The 18,999-nt window shown below is 48.2% G+C and overlaps 1 protein-coding gene across 4 annotated transcripts in view; it reads left to right on the top strand.

The window, feature by feature from the left end:
* The window catches only part of HIPK2 (homeodomain interacting protein kinase 2), a 159,653-nt gene that overhangs the window by 43,730 nt on the left and 96,924 nt on the right, over nt 1-18,999 (top strand). The window contains exon 1 of one of the 4 annotated variants that reach the window (XM_060196669.1): nt 15,594-15,790. The exons of 2 other annotated variants lie outside the window; for them this stretch is intronic. Coding sequence is in view for 1 of the 2 variants with exons in the window: in XM_060196668.1 (XP_060052651.1) it covers nt 15,869-15,884 (16 nt within the window). In the remaining variant the exon portion in view is untranslated. Of the gene's footprint in view, nt 1-15,593; nt 15,885-18,999 lie in introns of those variants that run through there. One more of the 4 variants, XM_060196668.1, reaches the window with a different exon arrangement.

The raw sequence follows: 18,999 nt of genomic DNA, 5'->3' as shown, positions 1-18,999 counted from the left end.
GCAGAAATTCTCCTTAGTTACATTTTGAGCCCAATCATTTTTGAGTCACTAGCAAGGTGACAGCTCAAATCCTGGCTTCACTGGGAAGGTTTTGATTTTGTTTTTGTTTCTGTTTGTTTGTCTTTGTGTTTGAGGCTCCCTCATATGGGCTGCATGCCTCTGGTTATCGATTCGCATAGCTTGACACCCCTCCCCAGTCTGAGGAGCCTCCAGTCCCGCTAAGCGGGCATCAGGAACAGCATGTGATGAACCCTGAGTGAGTCAGTGGTGCCCTGGCCTTGCGAGAGCTGCTATTTTTAACTCCCCCGCTGACTGTGGTGACAAGGAGGGGACAGGACGTGCGTGCCTTGCCAGGCCGGGAGCTGATGTGAGTAATGCCCGGTGCTTCTGTGACATCAGAGCTCAGAAATCCCTGTCCCAGATCATAGCCACTACATCATGCAGCTGGGGGTGTGTGTGGCAGGTGTGGGGAGTCCACCCCCCTCCCAGAGGACACTTCCAGGGTGTAATTGGCTCCTCCTGTGAGGGTGCCAGAGCCTGAACTCAGCTCTGCTGAGCCCTTGTGGTCAGTGTAAGGAACAGCTACCCGTTTCACTTGCCCCAGAATCATTTGTCACCAGACTTCTAAATCCAGTGCCTTGCGCAGTGCCGAGGGTCTGTTGTCTGCACCCCTAAATCACAGATAACAATGAGACACAGAACAGCTACATCATACACATTGGGCTCATGAAGCATTTTCACATAGGGCCAGGGCAATAGTCCAGTGGTAGAGAACCAGACTAATATGCTTGAAGCCCCTGGCTCAATCCCCAGCACCACCATATGCTAGAGCTGAAGAATGCTGTGGTCCCTCTCTCATATGCAAAAATAAATGCATGTCTTCCAAAATAAACAATAATTAGTGGCTGGGGAAATAGCTCAACTGACAGAGCATAGGACTGGCATGTCTGGGGTTCCCAGTTCGATCCCTAGCACCACATGTACCTGAGTGTTGCTCTGGCTTCTCTCTCTCTTTCTGTCTCTCTGATTTTATGTGAGACTCATATGAGATGAAGCAACAGAAAAAGACCTTTAAAAGGTAAAGCTAGGGCTAGGGAGACAGCATAATGTTTCTGCAAAGAGTCTTTCATGTCTGAGGCTCTGAGCTCCCCAGTTTAATCCCTACCACCACCACAAACCAGAGCTGAGCTGGGGGTGGGAAGGGGGAGTAAAGCTAGGAAGATGGGAGTTGACCTATTTAGACTTTCTGAAGGTCATCTGAGGCAAGGTGTGCTCTGGTTTTGAGGAGTGAGCATGCAGACACTAATACAGACCACTCCATCCATCCATCCATCCATCCATCCATCCATCCATCCATCCATCCATCCATCCATTCATCCATCCATGCAGGCTCAGTTAGGCTATAGCAGCAAAAGGCCCCAGGCTCAGCAACAGGAAAGAACAAAGGAATTAACATATTAGTAGCACCTTCCCCTCCCCCACCCCCACCCTCATCAGCTGTCTCTGTCTCTCCATGTCATGTCATGGGTGGTTCCCACAGCCAGGGACAGGTTGAAGCAGGTGAATCTCACTGACTTCCAGAAGCATCCACCCAGAAGTGACACTTGGACCTGCTTCTCCTTGGCCAGGACTGAGCCACCTCGCTTGGGTGGATGTGCAGCTTTGGGGATTGAACTGGGAATCTCTGGCCACAAGCCCCACCCACTTGGGGTGGGAAGGAAGCAGGGACAGAACTCCCATTTTCATCATATGATTTATGCTGCTTATTTCACACTCAAGTGACCAGTGCCAAGAATTGAGCTAGGCACGCAAGTCCTGCACTCTGCCTCCATCATGTTCCATTTTATTTGTTTATTTGTAATTTATTTATTTGTTTGTCTGTTTATTGTCATCATGGGATGCACTGTTCTGGGTCAATCAATGTCTTCAGAAAGAGAAAGGGGGAGAGGGAGAGACACCAGAGCACCACAGCACCAAAGCCTCCCCCAGTGCCATAGTGCTCCCATGTGGTGTCCAGGGGACAGGGACCTGGGTCTAGTGCATGGCACAACAGGTACCCTCCCAGATGAGCTGTCTTGCCAACTCTCGAGCTCCATTTCATAGAGAAAGCCTAGTCATTGCACTTGGGTCGCATGCTAAGCCTGGGTCCCTTGCTGAGCTGAGTTCCCTGCTGAACCTGGTGACATGCTAACTCTGGGCCCCTTGCTGAGCTTGGTGATATGCTGAGCATGGGCCCCTTGCTGAGGCTGGATGACATTCTGAGCCTGGGTCCCTTGCTGAACCTGGTGACATGCTGAGTCTGGGTCTCTTGTTGAGTTGGGTGGCATGCTGAGCCTGGGTCCCTTGCTGAGCCTGGGTCCCTTGCTGAACCTGGTGACATGCTGAGTCTGGGTCTCTTATTGAGTTGGGTGGCATGCTGAGCCTGGGAAGAATCAAGGGGTGGATCTCTGGGCACTTAGAAGCCATGTTCTGGGGACACAGCCCACTGTGAAGTGGTAGTCACTCGGGTCACCTGGTGTCACACCCGGGTGCTGGCTGACATGTTCTCTAGGTTTCCGAAGGAAGGTGCCTCTAGGGATCTCCCATTGCCAGAGGGCCAGAGCCTGCAGCCCAGCATCCATAGCTCCCAGTCAGCACCAGGACGGGCTGGAAATGGCGGCCCACAGCCTGAGACTGTGCATGTGTGCCCACCCAGAAGAAGGTCCCACTCTCCTGGGCTCTTCGGAAGGCTCTGCCTAGGGACCCCCAGCCTCACACCCACATACAGAGAAAGCCAGCTTCACTGTCAGAAGAGCACTGTGCAGTTGGGTTCTGGCTTGTGAGTCTCACACTCCCAGGCCACTCTGTCCTTTTCCCTCTTCTCTGCCCACTCTGCCTAGGAGCCCTGCCTCCCCTGACCTACTCTCTCCAGCTCTTCTCCCTGCATTCATGGCCCAGCTTCCTCTCCATTCCCCAAAGTGGCCTCTGATTGAGTTTTGTCAACTGTGAGCGAGAGGCAACTGTGCACCCTGAAACCATCCTCCAAGGGCCAAAGGTTCCTCACAGCAGCCCCGTAGCAAGTCAGTATCACCAGCAGCAGTTGCCACTTACATCGAAAAGGAAGGGGAGACTGGCGGATGGGGAATGGACACGGTGGTGCTTATTTGACAAGAATCCAAGGATGCTGTTTGGCATCAGGGTAGGGGGTGGTCCTTACTGGGTCTAGGTGATAGCTTCCACAGTGTCCTGCAGGCACTGGACCCCTGGCCACAGGAGACTACTTCTTGTTGTCTTCTAAGGAAGATCCAGGACCGAGAAGTTGGGGTATAGAAAGGGTGGCCTGGGACCAGGCGGCAGGGCATCTAATTGAACACACATGTCACTGTATGCAAGGACCACCCAGGTTCAAGCCCCTACTGCCCACCTGCAAAGGGGGAAGATTCCTGAGTAGTGAAGCAGTGCTATAGGTGTGTCTCCCTCTCTATGCCCCATTTCTCTCTGTCCCTATCAAATACATAAAAGGGGGAGCAGAGAGTTGGCTTAGCCATGGAGTACAGGTCTTGCATGCATGTGGCCTTGGGTTTGACCTCCAGCAAGGCATAAGAGGCAGAGTGGTGCTCTGGTTTCTCTCTTCCTCCTCATGCTGACCTCAGCCTCATGCCCCCAAGAAAGAATAAAGAAAATGCCACTGCAGACTGAAGTGTCAATGCTCCCCGCAGAAACAGACTAAGCTTTCACTCCCTTCCTTAGAAGGCCGGTTGTCCAGGAGACAGGAAACAGCTCATGGCAGAGCACACACCTCATAGATTCTTAGTCTCATAGATTCTCAGTCTCGTAGAGAGATAGATCTTAAAAAAAATAATAATAAAAAAAGACAAACCAGCAACTGGGGGAGTAGCCCAGCTGGCAGAGCTTAGGACGTGCATGCTTGAGGCTGCCAGCTCCATCCTCAGGCACCAAATGTCCTGGAGTGTTACTCTGCTTCTCAGTCTCTCCTGAAACTCTTTATGTCATAAAAATAACATTTTTTAAAAGAGAAAACAAGAGGGTTGACAAAATAGTTCCCTTGAACAGTACACTGGTTCAAACTCGGCCCCCACCACATTGAAGGAAGCTTTGATGTCATGATTTCTTTCACTCTCTATCTGTATCTGAAAAGAGAGAGAGAGAAGAGAATCTGCTGTGGACTTGGCAGGGGCGGTGAAAGATGATAAACTAAGCACACCAGCTTGCGTGGTCAAGGTGGTGCGTGATGGCTAAGGGTAACATTTATCTTTGCATGAGAGGGGGAAGCCTGTCAGACTTGGGGGTCTCACCTTAAATTTTTCACAGCATCCTAAAAGGCAGAAGGGCCCCAAGACTCACCTAGCCAGCCCGGACACACACCTCCCCTCCTGAGTACTTGGCTTCCTGCCTTCTACAAGTGTCATTAATGAAGTCACAGTGACAGGACATGGCCAGAGGGCTCAGAGACAGTGCTTTCATGAGGGTCTGTGACACGACACCTAGAAATTGATACTAGGGAAACTTTAATGGCCTTCTATGAGACATTTTAGGGGCCAGGTGAGCAGCCTGGGAGATCACTAAATTGTGTGTTTAGGTGGAATTCAGCTTGGCTCAAGCCAGAATAGCTGGTAGTGGATTTTGTTGTTTTGTAAGCAGCACTAGGGAAGGAACTCAAGGCCCAGTGACCCAATTTTTCATTTTTTATTTAGAAAGAGAGAAGAGACATCACAGTACCGCCCCCGGCATCACTAGAGCTCCCATGGTTCCATCCATGTGTTATCAGGACTTGAATCCACAGCCTTGCTTGTCGTGAGGTCCCTGCCCTGTTCTATTGGGTGAGATGCCTCCTGGCCATGGCTGATTTTGTTTCTAAGGTTTGTAGAGTTGCCTCTTTTATCCCACCAAGTTTACTTTAAGAGATTATCTTTTATCCCACCAAGTTTACTTTAAGAGATTATCTTCTTGGGGGGCAGGGAGATGGCTCAGGGGGTAGAGCACATTACCTGCATGTGTGGGGTTCCAGGTTCGATTCCCAGCACTGATTATGCCAATCTTCTTCTAGCATTTGCCCTTCTTCCGTAGCCAGTCAACAGTGTCAGGTTGAGCCTAATATCTGCTTGTTGCTGGCTTTGAAAGTGACTGGGATCTATGTGGATTCAGTCGGCTAGGAAGGATCGTCAGTTTCCCCAATAAATGGGTACTCACGGGATGCACCACGAGAAGGTCGATCCAATGCATCCCAATATGGTACTGTGGCACCTCTCTCTTCTTCCATCCACCCCCCCTTCAAAGGGGGCTGAGTGATAGTGCATCTGGTTGTGTGCACAGAACCCAGGTCTAAGCCCCACACTCCCCTCCTGCAGGGGAGAAGCTGCAAGAGCAATGAAGCAGTGCTGCAGGAGTCTCTCTCCCTCTCTGTCTCCCCTTTCCCTCTCAGTTTCTCTCAGTCTCTATCAAACAAGTGAATAAGTAAATATTTTTGTAAAAGCCTTTAAAGCAATAATCTCTCTTCAGACCCTCAGTAGGGAAGAAAGCACACAGTTGGAAAGGCAACAGCCTCTGCAGGCTTTGAACTAGAAAGACTTTGAGTTCTCCAAAGTCGCCTTAGGAAGACAACTTCCCATCCTGCCTCCTCGTGCCCAGCCCGCAGCTGGCCTGTGCTCTGAGCTCCCTGGGGAAAGCTTGAACCAGTCCAAACCAGAACTAGAAGCTCTGCTGCCCTGTCCTGCTCTGGGGTGGTAATGTCACCTTCTCTGCCAGTTCTGCCTCACACCAGAGTGACCACAGCTCCTCCTCCACGTGTGTCACAGGCTGTCACAGGATGTCCCTGCCTGGCCTGCCCCCGAAGTGCTGTGACAGACACTCAGAGGTTAAAGTGGTCACTTTGCTTTTGCCAGCTTCCTCAGGTGACCTTTACTCACTCAGACACCCCCATAGGTCCTCAGAGGGAGGTCACAAAATGAAACGCCTTGTGTCCCAGGAGGGAAGAAGGAACAAACATCAGGACTATGGGTTCTGAGAAAAATCACACCATCGTGAAATTCTGTTGGTCTCCTTAGACCTATAGTTGTGGCTAGATGATAACCTCTGGCTCTTATGTTGACTTCCTAGCTCCGACTACTTCCAGATATGACCTTGCTGTGTGGACGAGAAGGTGGCACAGGGACTTGTACTGTGGACGTGGAGGCATGAGGTTCAAGTCCAACCTCCAGCATCACATGTGCCAGAGTGAAGTCTGGTTCATTCTTTCTCATTCCAGTAAATAGTGCCGGCACTACAAATCCCCTGCTTCTGCTGACTGTCTTTTCCTTTTTTGTTTTTGCATAGGACAGAGAAATTTAGAAGAGAAGGGGAGATAGAGAAAGATAGACACTTGCAGACCTGCATCACCGCTTGTGAAGCAACCCCCCCCCCTGCAGGTGGGGAGCTGGGGGCTCAAACCTGGATCCTTGTGTGGGACCTTACCCTTAGTACTATGGCGTGCTTAACCACCTGTTCCCAATAGACCTATCTTTAGAAATGTGATTTCTTTAGAGACTGGGGCTTCACAGAGGTCATTAGGTCAAGGTCAGGTCATTGGGAGGGGACATCCTAATCTCAGGTGTCCTTATAAAAGGGAGTGGGGAGGGGCCTGCATAGAGAGGACAGTGTGAGGAAGTCATGGTGAAGCCCCCACCAGCACAACAGGGAGTGGCTGGGGAGAGACTTTCTCTGAGGTCCTCGTGGGAAGTAGGCCTTGTGCCTCCTCCTTGACCTTGAACTCACAGCCTCCAGAACCTTCACGAGATGGCAGATTTCATGTGTGAAGCCCTGAGCTTCACCTCCAGCACCACATATACTGGAGCTGAGCGATACTCTGACCCCCCCAATAAATAAGACTCTTCCTGGGTTCAAGCCCCTGTCCCCACATGCTGGGGGAGAGGGGGCTTCACGAGCGGTAAAGCAGTGGTGCCTGTGTGTGTCTCTGTCCCCCCATCTCCACCTTCCCACTCAGTTTCCTCCTGTTCTGTCAAATAGAAAAAAGACAAATTAAGCATTAGACATCTTCTTTTACAAAAAAAAATTGCCAACTGATGAACCGGTAAGCAGACACATACTTGGAGCGCTCGAAGCCGGTACAGAAAGGATGCTTGCTCAGTGGAGGAAGAAGCACACAGCTCAGCAAGCACGTGGTCTCTTAAGACTTGGCGAGAACTATGGTGGTTATCTTGGCAAGCTGGGAAGGTGGGGGACACAGGACCTTGGTGATGGGTGTGGTGGGTGTGGAACTGTACCCTGTGATCTTATAATCTTGTAACCCACTATTAATCACAAAAATGGGCAAAGAAAATGGCTCACCTGATTGAGCGCACATGTTATAGAGTGCAAGGACCCGGGTTCGAACCCCCAGTCCCCACCTGCAAGGGGAAAGCTTCACAAGTGGTGAAGCAGTGCTGCAGGTGTCTCTCTGTCTCCTTCTCTCTCTGTCTCCCCCTTCCTCTCAATTTCTGGCTGTCTCTATCAAATAAATAAAAACTAAAAAATTAGTAAAAAAAAAACAAAGAAAAGAAAAAACCCAGTTTAGAGTAGAACTGGCAGGTTCATGAGAGAGGACATCGGAGGTTTTGAAGGCCTGCATGAGAGTCACATCTCTAAAACAGCAGCGTTTGGTCCTCCCCCTGGAAGCTACCCCCCACCTACCCACCCGTACACACACTTCCTTCTCAAGCTTTCTGTGGTGTGAAGGGCTTATCTCTACCTGCCTCAATGCTCTTGTCCTATTTTCATTCTCTTGGTTCAATCCCTGCATTGTCTTTCATGATCTCATCCTTGACTTCTTGGTGACACCAAGTTGTTCCACCATGTCTCTGCCCCCAAGGACTTCCGGCACTGCCATCTGCTCCACTTTCCCTGCCACTTCTCCAGGGAAGCAGCTGTACCCCCATGGAGTCCATTTCCCCCTCTGAATGGATGGCAAGAGCCCTCGGGACAGCTTCTCCAGCAGGACCCCTGCTCGCCTCTCCTGTCCTGGGCTGTTATTATTTGCTGTGCTCATGAATTCTGAACCTGATCATAAGCAAGATGACTAACACACAGAGTATGAGTATTGTTTGGTATGTCAGTGAAGACATATGTTCTGGTACTTTTCAACCCCCAGAAGCATCAAAATAATGGTGTTACACAAACTCAACCTATTCTGAGTATTAAAAAAAAAAAGTCCACTGGGGGTACAGAGGGATGTTGTCAGGCTCTGGCGCACCTGATTGAGTGCAGATGTTACCAAGCACAAAGACCTGGGTTTGAGCCCCCATTCCCCACCTGCAGGGAGGATGCTTGACGAGTAATGAAGCAGAGCTGCAGGTGTCTCTCTTTCCCTCTCCTATCTCCCTCTCCCCTTTCAATTTTTTTCTGACCTATCAAATAAAATAGAAAGAAAAAAACAGCCACCAAAAGCAGTGGATTCTTCATATAGGTACTGAGCCCCAGCAATAATTCTGGTGGAAAATAATAAACAAACAAACAAACAAATGAAATGAAACTAGAAGGTCCATTCAGAACCAGTGTGATAGCTCTCCTGGATAACCCTTAGCATTTTGCTAAGAGCTAGGGCTGGGGTGAGCTAGTTTTTGTTTATAATAGAGGGTGTTGGGGGAGAGAGGGAGACAGATAGCTGTAGTTTTGGTCCAATACTCATGACTCTTGAACCCCATCCCCAGCATACTGGAGGAAGCTTTGGTGCTGTGGTGTCTTTCGCTCTGTCTCTCTCTCTTTCTGTCTGAATTAGCCCAGAGCAGTGAAGCCCCAGCAGTGGTCAAAGAAACAAATTGATCCCGTTCAGATATTTACAACTCTTTTTTTTGGTTCCCCTTTTAATTTCACTTAGAGGAAGACAGAGAGAAACAGAGAAAGAGGAGAGGCAGCCCAGCACTGCTCCACCATCCACGGAGCTTCCTCTGGTGCTGTGCCTGTGCGTGATGCTCCCATGTGGTGCCAGGAACCCAAACCCAGCCGCTCATGCATGGCAGAATGTGTGTTCTCCCAGGTAACCTGCTTCCCAGCCCATAACATTCACTTTCTCCCCCCATCCCTTCTTTCTCTCTTCTTCTTCTTTTTTTTTTTAAGTTTCATTTCTTTCCATGTGAGAAACAAGAGCACTTCTCACCTCTGTCATATGATGGTGCTAGGGACTGAGCCTGGGGCCTCAGGCATGCACACTGGTTGTGTTATCTCCCAAGCCTCTAACATTGACAGATTACAAATTCTGTAATTTTTTAGAAAAATATTTTATTTATTTATTCATGAGAAAGACAGGAGAGAAAATAAACCAGACATCACTCTGGTACATGTGCTGCCAGGGGTTGAACTCAGGACCTCATGCTTGAGAGTCCAATGCTTTATCCACTGCGCCACCTCCCGGACCACAAATTCTGTAATTTTATTACATCTTATGTGCATAATGTAACATATAAGACAGCATTTTTCTAAAAGTTAGGGCTAGGGTGAGTGAGTTCTTGATTATAACGCGGGGGGGGGGGCAGTGGAGATAAAGAAAGATCAGTAGGTTCTGTGCAATACTTACTATTCAGCAGATGCAATACTTACTATTCAGCAGATATGTCCAAGAGCTTTTAGAAAGTGGGGGAATTGGTAGTTCTTAAACTAAAGGGGATGATGATTCTGTTCTCCTAAACATGTCACTGGATTCTATTTCACACCTGCCAAGCCAAAATCAAACTCTACCGACTGATAAAAATGTACAGCTCTCTTCCTTACAAATACTTCTCCAGAGCTTTGCTAGAATGGTGAAATTGAATACACTCTAAACTGTGTTTTTTAATGATAGTTGATCCTTCACTCGCTCATCCCTGTAGTTCTGCCAGAGTCTGATCTTCCAGTAGATAACTCAGGGGTGGCGAAATGGAAAGGAAATGCACGCAGACATGAAGCAACTGTTCAGCTCATCTAATTGTGAAATATAAAATCATGAAGAAACCAAGGTTGAAACAAGCCAATCTTTAACAAAGGACATTTTTAAAACATGTAAAGACCTCAGAGAAACCATGAGATCTTAGCTGGCCATTCCGTCAGATGGAACAAATGACTCTTAACACACACACCTGGGGAGCAGGGGATGAATCCTGGATGAAACCATTAACACAGAGAAACACACAGAGTGACCTTGTACCCAGCTCACAGAGGGCCCAGAGAGAAGGGCCGAGTTCGTGGGGAGGATGCTTTTGTGATTTGAATTGACACAGAGGCCATTCCAGCTCTCCTGGGTAGAGCCTGGTATGAGTGGACTAAGGGGGAGAAAGGGCACCTGTGATAAAGCCTCAAAGGCAGGTCTTTCTGAAATGGTGCTTGGAAAGTGTGTGTGTGTGTGTGTGTGTGTGTGTGTGTGTGTGTGTGTGTGTGTGTGTGTGTAATGCTAAATGAACATTTGAATAACAGGGAAGGCTTTTATTGCCATTAGCACCAAGTCCATTGAAATGCACCCAAGAAACTGGAACCTCGATTTGTCTGGGAGTATAAAGTGACAAGCTGGGCTGGTGAAATAGCTCACCTGGGAGTGCACCTGCTTTGCCATGCACACAGCTCAGGTTTGAAGTCCTAGTACACCATACGGGAGGACTATGGCAGAGGAAAGATTTGGTACTGTGGTGTCTCTCTCTCTCTCTCCCTTTCCCTCTCCCTCCCTCTCCCTCTCCCCCTCCCTCTCCCCTCCCCCTCCCCCTCTCCCCCTCCTCCTCTCCCCCTCTCCCTCTCCCTCTCCCCCTCCTCTTCTCCCCCTCCCCCTCTCCCTCTTCCTCCCTCCCTCTCTCTCTCTCTCCCTCCCCTTCTCCCTCTCTCTCTCCCTCTCTCTCTTTCACACACACACACACACACACACACACACACACTCACCGTAGTACTGGAGCTTCCCTAGTACCATTGTAGCACTCCGATGTGATACCCCATTTCAAAACTTGGCCATGTGCATGGTAAGTCAAATGCCCTACCTCCTGACCCCCTCTGCTAAGTATTTTAACAGCAATTAAAGAAGCTGTTTCCTAACTAAAGAAAGGTGTGGCAGGTGGTGGTGCACCTGGTTGAGCACACATTACAATGCGCCAGGACTCGGTTTCGAGCCCTCAGTCCCCACCTGCAGGGGGAAAGCTTCACGAGTAGTGAAGCAGGGCCGCAGGTGTCTCTCTGTCTCTCTCCTTCTCTATCTCCTCCTTCCCTCTCAATATCTGGCTGCCTTTATCCAATAAATAGAAGATATTAATAATAAAAAAAAAAAACACCAGGGCTAGAGAAGACAGTACTAATGGTTATGCAAAGCACTTTCATGCTTGAGATCCTAAGCTTCCAGGTTCAATCTCCAGCACCACCATTAATTAGACCCTTTGGGGACAACAAAACAAACAATGAAACAGTAACAACAACAAAAAGAAGCTGTTTTCTGCCTGCTATGGGGCAAGAAAAGAGGTACAGTACCTAGCTGCAAGGTTTCAATTGTCTGAGGCTTGAGTAAGTTTGTCTTGAATTTGAGCTCTTCCCTGGTCACTTCTGAAGCAGCTAAACAAACTTCTGCCAGCCGTGTTTAGCAGCGGGGGAGGTCCTTGTGCATGTTGGAGATCCGTTGTTCACAGTTTTGACCTGTATACCGCAGGGGGACACTGCCTTCTAGAAACTTCAGTGCTAGGTCAGGCCAGCAGGTCATGCCGTCTGGTGGGTGAATGGGGTGGATGTGTTGATGTGTTTTCATATGGATGGAAAGGTAGCCATCTTGTCCAGTGTTTCCTTGGGAGACTGTTTGGGCTTGGGGTGGGCAGTGCAGATTTGTTCTGTAGACATTTTGGGGGTGCTTCTTACTGCTCCTCATTTTGTGCTCAAAATCTACTTCTCAGTCTCCTCACAAAGGAGTGGCCAGGTCCTCTTCCTCCTCCAGGAATATTCCAGAGATGGAATGAGAGAGAGAGAGAACAAAGCTCCCCTCAGAGCAGTTCTGAAGACAGTATTCTCAACAAGAGATGTTTGGAAATAAGTTTGGCTGCCTCCTTCCATCAGATTACTTTTAAGATGAGCAATGCAGGGACTGGGAGGTGGCTCACCCAGTAGTATTCACATGGGCGAGGACCCAGGTTCAAGTTCCCACCACCACGTGGGAGCACTGTGCCAGGAGATGTCACACAGTGGTGGAGCAGTGCTGTAGAGTCCCTCCTCTTTGTCTTTTTTTTTTTTTTTTTTTTAGAACTGATCAGCTCTTGTTTATGGTGGTGTGGGGGAAAGGGGGCTGAACCTGGGACTGTGGAACCTCAGGCATGAGAGTCTCTTTGCATAACCATTATGCTATCTACCCCCACCCTCTTTGTCTCTCTTCTGTTTCTTTCTGTGATTTGAAGGGGGGGGGCAGGCCAGCTGGAAGTAGTGGATTGGACAGGTACAAAGCTTCTGCAGCAAAACAAAAAGTTTAAGCTATGCACCACCAGTAATGTTTCATTACATTTTAGAGATTGTAATAATAATAGTAACAATGATGGTGGTGGTGACTAAAACTTTCTTTGGCTGTGTGTTTTTATTTTAAAGATTTATTTATTAAAGAGAGAGAGAGGAGATATAAAGAACCAGAATATCATTCTGGCATGTGTGGCATTGGGGATGGAACTCAGGACCTTGTGCTTGCAAATCCATTGTGCCAACCTGAGCAAACTCCTAAGCTGCTAGCTGTATCTTCTTGGAGTCTTTTGCTACTCAGAGAAAAAAGAGGGAGGAGGGTTCTACAGCAGAATTAAGGTAATAGGCTTTTATCAGCAAACTTCCAGCTCTACGTAAGTTCCCAATCTTCTATATTGCATCATATATGTTCTTGAAAGTGGATAAAAGTGGAACTTCAGTGACATCATTGCAAGGAAAAACAGGTGAGAGAGGTGTGACTAACCTTATTGTGGTGATCATGGAACAGTTCATTTATAAGATTTTTATTTACCAGAGAGAGTGTGAGCACAGAGCACTACTCTGGTATGTGGTGGTGGGATTGAACCGGGGGATTGAACCTGAACCCGAACCCTGGGGAGCCTCCAGCATGCACATCTGGGAAGCTGCTGCTGTGCTGTCGCCCTGCTCACTTAGCACTGTGTTCATTCTGTCCACCGTATATTACACACGTGCAGTATCAGCTATGTCTCTTTAAAGCTACCTTGGGGACCAGTCTGCTTCCTGGGCTCACAGTCTGAGGTGACCAGTGGTCAAGGTTGTCCCTGTCAGGTGGGTCCCCCGCATCCCCCCTCCCATGCTGGGCATCTGTCACCAGAGGCAGCCAATGGTAATTTCCACATTCTATGACCCTTGGCTGTCATCCCAGTAACCAAGAAGTCATAAGTCACTCTCTTTTCCTCTGTAAAATTCCACTTCTACCCCCTGCCCTTTGCAAAACCAAGATTTTTTTTTCCCCAAAACAATGAAAGCTGAATGAACATCTCACCCCCCTCGGCATAACAGCCATGTCTTTATTCTCCTGCCGGTTCTGAACCACCCCCCACCACCAGCACCACCTCACTACACACACCTAGCACTTGGGATCCGGGCAGTGAAGGGCAACTGGACCCCAAAGAACACAGGTGAAGAGCCCCTGAAAGTGAGGGCTTAGAGAGTTCTAGCTTGCACATAGCATCTAGAAAAAATGTAGCTAAACGCAGACCAACTGCTTTCTGTGTTCTTGGGAGAACCAGGGGGAGGTTGGTTTGAACAAGAGAGAAGGTGGGGGGGGGGGGGATAAGCGCAGTGTGGATTCTCAGCAAGTGACTGGTTTGGCCAGGCAGAAGGAGGCATGGGTCCACTGCACCTGGCTCCGCCCTCTTTTGCTTTTTAAAAGTATATATTTTGCTTTTGTCATGCTCTTGATTTACAAGACTATAAATTTATTTTTACAGTTTTTAAATATTTTGATAGAATAGAAAGAAATTGAGAGGGAGGGAGGGAGGGAGAGAGAGAGAGGAAGGGACCTGCAGTACAGCTTTATCACTCATGAAGCTTCCCTCCTCTGCAAATGGATAGCAGGGGCTTGAACCCAGGTCCTTGCACATGGTAATGTGTGTGCTCAACCTGGTCAACAGCTGCTCAGCCCTGACTATAAACACTTTAATCCAATTTCACACCTCTTCCAAATGTGTTACCATATTTGGTCCACCACTGAAGTGCCTATGTCCCTCCACCAGATTCAATGAGACATCTCTCCGCCACCCCCCAGCCTTCGCACCCCCACTACCTCCACCACTAACACCAGGAGGACCTCTGTAGTTCTGTAATGCAGCTCTAAAAGACTGTTATCATTTGGCTTTGTTCCCTTGCTTTGTTTCTTTACATGCCCCCATGTGAGGAACATCATTCAGTATTCTCCTTTTACAGAGTAGTGGCAGTGAATTCCTTTAACTGGTGTTTGTCTAAAAATCTCTTTATCATGCCTTCAGATCTGAGTGGTAACCTCATTGGGTAGAGTGTGCTTGGTTGAAGGTCTTTCCCATTCAAAACTTTGAATCTGTATGATCTGGGAGGTGGCACAGTGGATAAAGCATCGGACTCTCAAGCATGAGGTCCTGAGTTCAATCTCTGGCAGCACATGTGCCAGAGTGATGTCTGGTTCTTTCTCTCCTCCTATCTTTCTTATTAATAAATAAAATATTTTTTTAAAAAACTTTGAATCTCTCTTTCCAGTCCTTTCTGACCCGTAGTGTTTCTGTAGTTAGCTGATGGTCTTAGAGGCTGTCTTTATAGGTGACTCTGATTTATTTATTTATTTGTCCTACTGCTCTTAAGGCCCTGTCTTTGATCTTTGCCATTTTTTTTCTTTGATCTTTGCCACTTTGCCATAAGATGTGGCTTAGCATGTATCTGTTTAGGTTATTTCATTGGGAATTCTTTGAGCTTTGGCGTCTCACTTTTTTGTCTCTTTCCTCACTTTGGGTGAAATTCTCATCTGTTCTGGTTGTGAGCGATTTTTTTCTTTAGTGTTTCAGAGAGAGAGAGAGAGAGAGAGAGAGAGACCAAGGAGAAAGAACAAACAAACCCAGATTGAACCCAGAGCCTCATGCAGGCAAGTCCTGCTTCTTAAGCGATGTCCCTGACCATGTCCTTCTTTTTTTTTTTTTAAATCAATGCTGGATTTTGAACCCAGGACCTCCTTCATTTCAAGCTTTGCTGCTAAGCTCCCTCCCTGGCCTTGCCTTGGTTTGGTAAGGACAGTGCTGGCAGACTTTTCTCTACTCCCCGTGGTGAGGCCAGATCTTCATGTGCCTGCAACTGACAATCGCTCTACACCCAGAGAATTGAAGTCTTCCAGTAGCCTGGGCACTTGGAGTGTGTTATTCTGACCAGTTGGTGCCTCCCTGTATGTAAAAAACTGTTTCAAGCCAGGAAGGTGCAGAAAAGGGTGAGAAATAAACTGTAGTTCTTGCCCCTGGGATGTAGGGCTAACCTCTATGTGTAAAAATTGAAAGAGCACAAAAGCTAAGTCATTCTGCTCAACACGGCAAGAGGTTTTGCAAGGCAGAAACACAACTCTTGGCCAACAGGGCAATACGGATGGTAAATGCCACTGAGTAAGGAGTAGAGAAAGCTTTCTGTGGATTGCAGTGGTCTGGGAAGAGGACACAGCTGGGTTGCCTTGTCTTTGGATAAGATTAAGAAGCAACAAAGGCAAAAGCAGGTCAGGTGGAGAATGGTGCAAGAGGGTAGAGGAAGAAAAGGTTAAGAGACACATGAAAAGTGGTGAATGTGTAGACCAGATGAGAGCAGCATGTCAGCAACTTGGAAGGGAAGCCAACCAGGGAGTTGAACTCAGAAGGTGAGAATGCTGTGTTAGTGCCTCAACCGACCCCTCAGAAACTAGGGGTTGTTGTTGCAAGTTGTGTTGGGAGAAGGAATGACACACTCTTCTGGTGAGTGAAAATGGGCCAATGAAAGGTGCTCAGGCAGACCAGATACCTTGTTTGTTTTCATCCCACTAGGAAGTGACAAGTGTTTTAGTTCTGGATGTAGCCGCACCAACAGAAATAAGGAGGTGGATCCAAGACGAAATTTGTGGAGACATACCCATAGGGAGCAAAGAAGCACCATCAAAGATAAATCCACCATGTTGATGCCTATGTGACCAAAAAGTAGTTTATGAATGGGAACAGGGACATTGGGCTGGAAGAGGAGGTGGCTAGATTTTTAGAGAGTGATAAGGAGTCCAGCTTTGGTAGATTGTCTCTGATGTGCCTCTGAGGAGGTAGACATAACTTACCGGAAGGTCCTAGGGGGAACCTGGCTCATGATACACATGTGGCATTACCCCATGCACGTGACAGCTTCCACTGTTGGAATGGATGTCACCCTCCAGAGAAGACATAGTCCAGATGATGGGAAGGACATACATTTTTTTAAATGTATTTTTTAATATTTATTTATTTATTCCCTTTTGTTGCCCTTGTTTTTTGTTGTAGTTTTATTGCTGTCTTCGTCATTGGATAGGACAGAGAAAAATGGAGAGAAGAGGGGAAGACAGGGGGGAGAGAAACATAGACACCTGCAGACCTGCTTTACCATTTATGAAGCGACTCCCCTGCAGGTGGGGAGCAGCGGCTCGAACCAGGATGCTTAAGCCAGCCCTTGAGCTTTTGTGCCACCTGCGCTTAACCCGCTGCGCTACCGCCCAACTCCCAGGACAGACATTTTAAAGGAGGAAGAAGGAAAGAAGCCCTCCCACCCTTCCACCACCACTGCTTAGCACACAGTGTGTGATCCGTTACCAGGGCTGCTGGTTACAGATTCACAAATGCACAGATAAGAGTTTCTAGAAGGAAGCAGCGGTCAGCAGTGTCAGATATGAGGAGAGGGTAAGGAGGATAGGGGCTGAAAAGGGCCACTAGGCAAGGCACTTAGGATGCTAGTTACCTTTACAAACACAGCTCCATAGTGTGCAGATGCGTTTGGGGACAGGGTTACTGCGAGGCTCAGAGAAAAGGGAGAAGGCATTGACTAGAGGGGAGAAGGAGGGAGGAATGTCAATGGGAGAGCAGTGTGGCTGGGACTTCCCTGGCCTCTCTAAACTGGGAGATTGAATATGCACACACATGCACATGAAAAGAGAAAACAGAGAAATCAGGTCAGTGATTCATTTGGCAAGACTTAATTATGCATCTTCTTAGGGCTTGGGCCCAGTTAACTGGAGGAAATTAAGATTCATGGGGGGGGGTTGGGTGGTGGTGCATCTGGTTAAGAGCACATTACCAGGTTTGAACCCCTGTTCCCTTCCTTCACGAGCAGTGGAGCAAGTACTGCAGGTGTCTTTCTGTCTTTCTCCCTCTCTGTCTCCCTCTCCCCTCTCAGATTCTCTCTGCCCTATCATATAAATAAATAAATAAGTGTCATAGGAGGAAGAGAAGACTGTGGTGGAATTGAGGTTCCGAAGAGCTAGAAGGGGGGGACACTTTGGATTGGGGGTGCTCATGGTGTGTTTGTGTGTGAAGGGGTGGAGAGGTGCCTCTTCCTCTGAAAGTGGAAAGAAGGAATGAGGGAAGAGAGTGGGCATTGATTCAGAAGGGGTTGGAGGTGAAGAGAACAGAGCTGCAGAAAGCAAGGTGCCAGCCTCCAGTTTTCTAGACAAAGCAGAAGGTGGGTCCTCTGGTGAGAGAAAGAGTTCATGGGGTGACAAGAAAGATGCTTGACGGTCACTGTGGGTCACACTGGGAGGTCAGACACTCGCACACTGGGATGCTTCTCAGAACCCCTCTTTGTCTGTGCTCCTGTTAGAAAGGTTTACTGAGTATAGCTCAGAGGTGGGGGTGGGGGGGTACTCACTTCTCCGTTTACCTTGAAGGACTTAGCCTTCATCACCCTCTTATCATCTTGCCTTAACACTTCTTCTGTAAACTTGGTGTCTGTCCCCAGTACCACCCTAAGGATAGATCACAGAGCCGTTCCCAAGCTGTGGTCTGTCTATAGATTTCAGAGTCTTATCTGAACTGCCAGGGGAGGTGTTGGTATGAAAGCATAGGGCTCTGCAGGAAAATTTATCAGGATGTGAATTCAACAGAAGGAGGAGGTGACTGGATCCCAGGAATGACCTTACCCTGAGTCAAAAAAAAAACAACACAAACTGATAACAGTGTTTCAGCCCGTGGGGCCAAATGGATAGAATTTGAGGTGATTGCACTGAGTGAAACCAGCAAGGAAAGGATAGACAACCACTGCACTCATTTATGGAAAATAGATAAATGAAGACAAACAAGCCTACAAAGAACAATGGCCAAACTGAATCTTGAGCTCTGTGAAAGCCATAGTGGTTATCAGAGGGAGGGTGGGTGAAGAGGTCTCTAGAGGGTGGGGAGGGAAAGCATGGCAGAGACATTAGATGGGGGTATCCAGCCAAGTGCAGACCCTACTGGTGTGGTTTCTAGAAGTGGCAAAGAATTAGTGGTTTTCCTGGGACCTTGCTGAGCATAGGAGGCTTCATAATTGGCCCTTGCCTGGGGAGTGATCCCTGGGACACATGGAGCTGACAGGGTCTGTGATAAGGACTAGCCAGCCACATGGGACAACTAAGTATGTCACAGCTCATTGTGTTAACATGGGCCACCATGTGAGGACTGAGTAAGAGCCCAGCTCTGCTGCAGGTACTGAGTCGAGTGGTAATAGTCTTATTCTGTGTCTGAATGGTGCTAGTGCCTTCGGCTCCACTCTGTGGGGCTCCTACCTGATCTGGGTGCCAGGCAGGAGACAGGAACTGCTCAGCCCCACAAACAGAGCAGCCTGAATGTGCTGGGTAGAAGAGACTTCCCTTTCCAACCTTGTTTTGACGTAGAAGGAACAGACTTTTTTTTCCCTTTCTGTCTGCTAGGGTCTTACACCTGCCTGATTCCATTACTCCTGGTGGAATTTTTTTGTTTTTAATTTCAGGTGGGGAAATAGCTTACTTGGGTAGCGTGCTGCTTTGCCATGTGTGTGACCCAAGTTCAAGGCCAGCTTCAAACCAATTGAAGGAAGCTTCAGTGCTGTGGTCTCTTTTGCTCT

This window comes from Erinaceus europaeus, chromosome 8 (assembly GCF_950295315.1).
Source record: "Erinaceus europaeus chromosome 8, mEriEur2.1, whole genome shotgun sequence".
Lineage (NCBI taxonomy): Eukaryota > Metazoa > Chordata > Mammalia > Eulipotyphla > Erinaceidae > Erinaceus > Erinaceus europaeus.
Note: the sequence above shows the minus strand (reverse complement) of the source record. Positions and strands in the feature narration are given on the sequence as shown.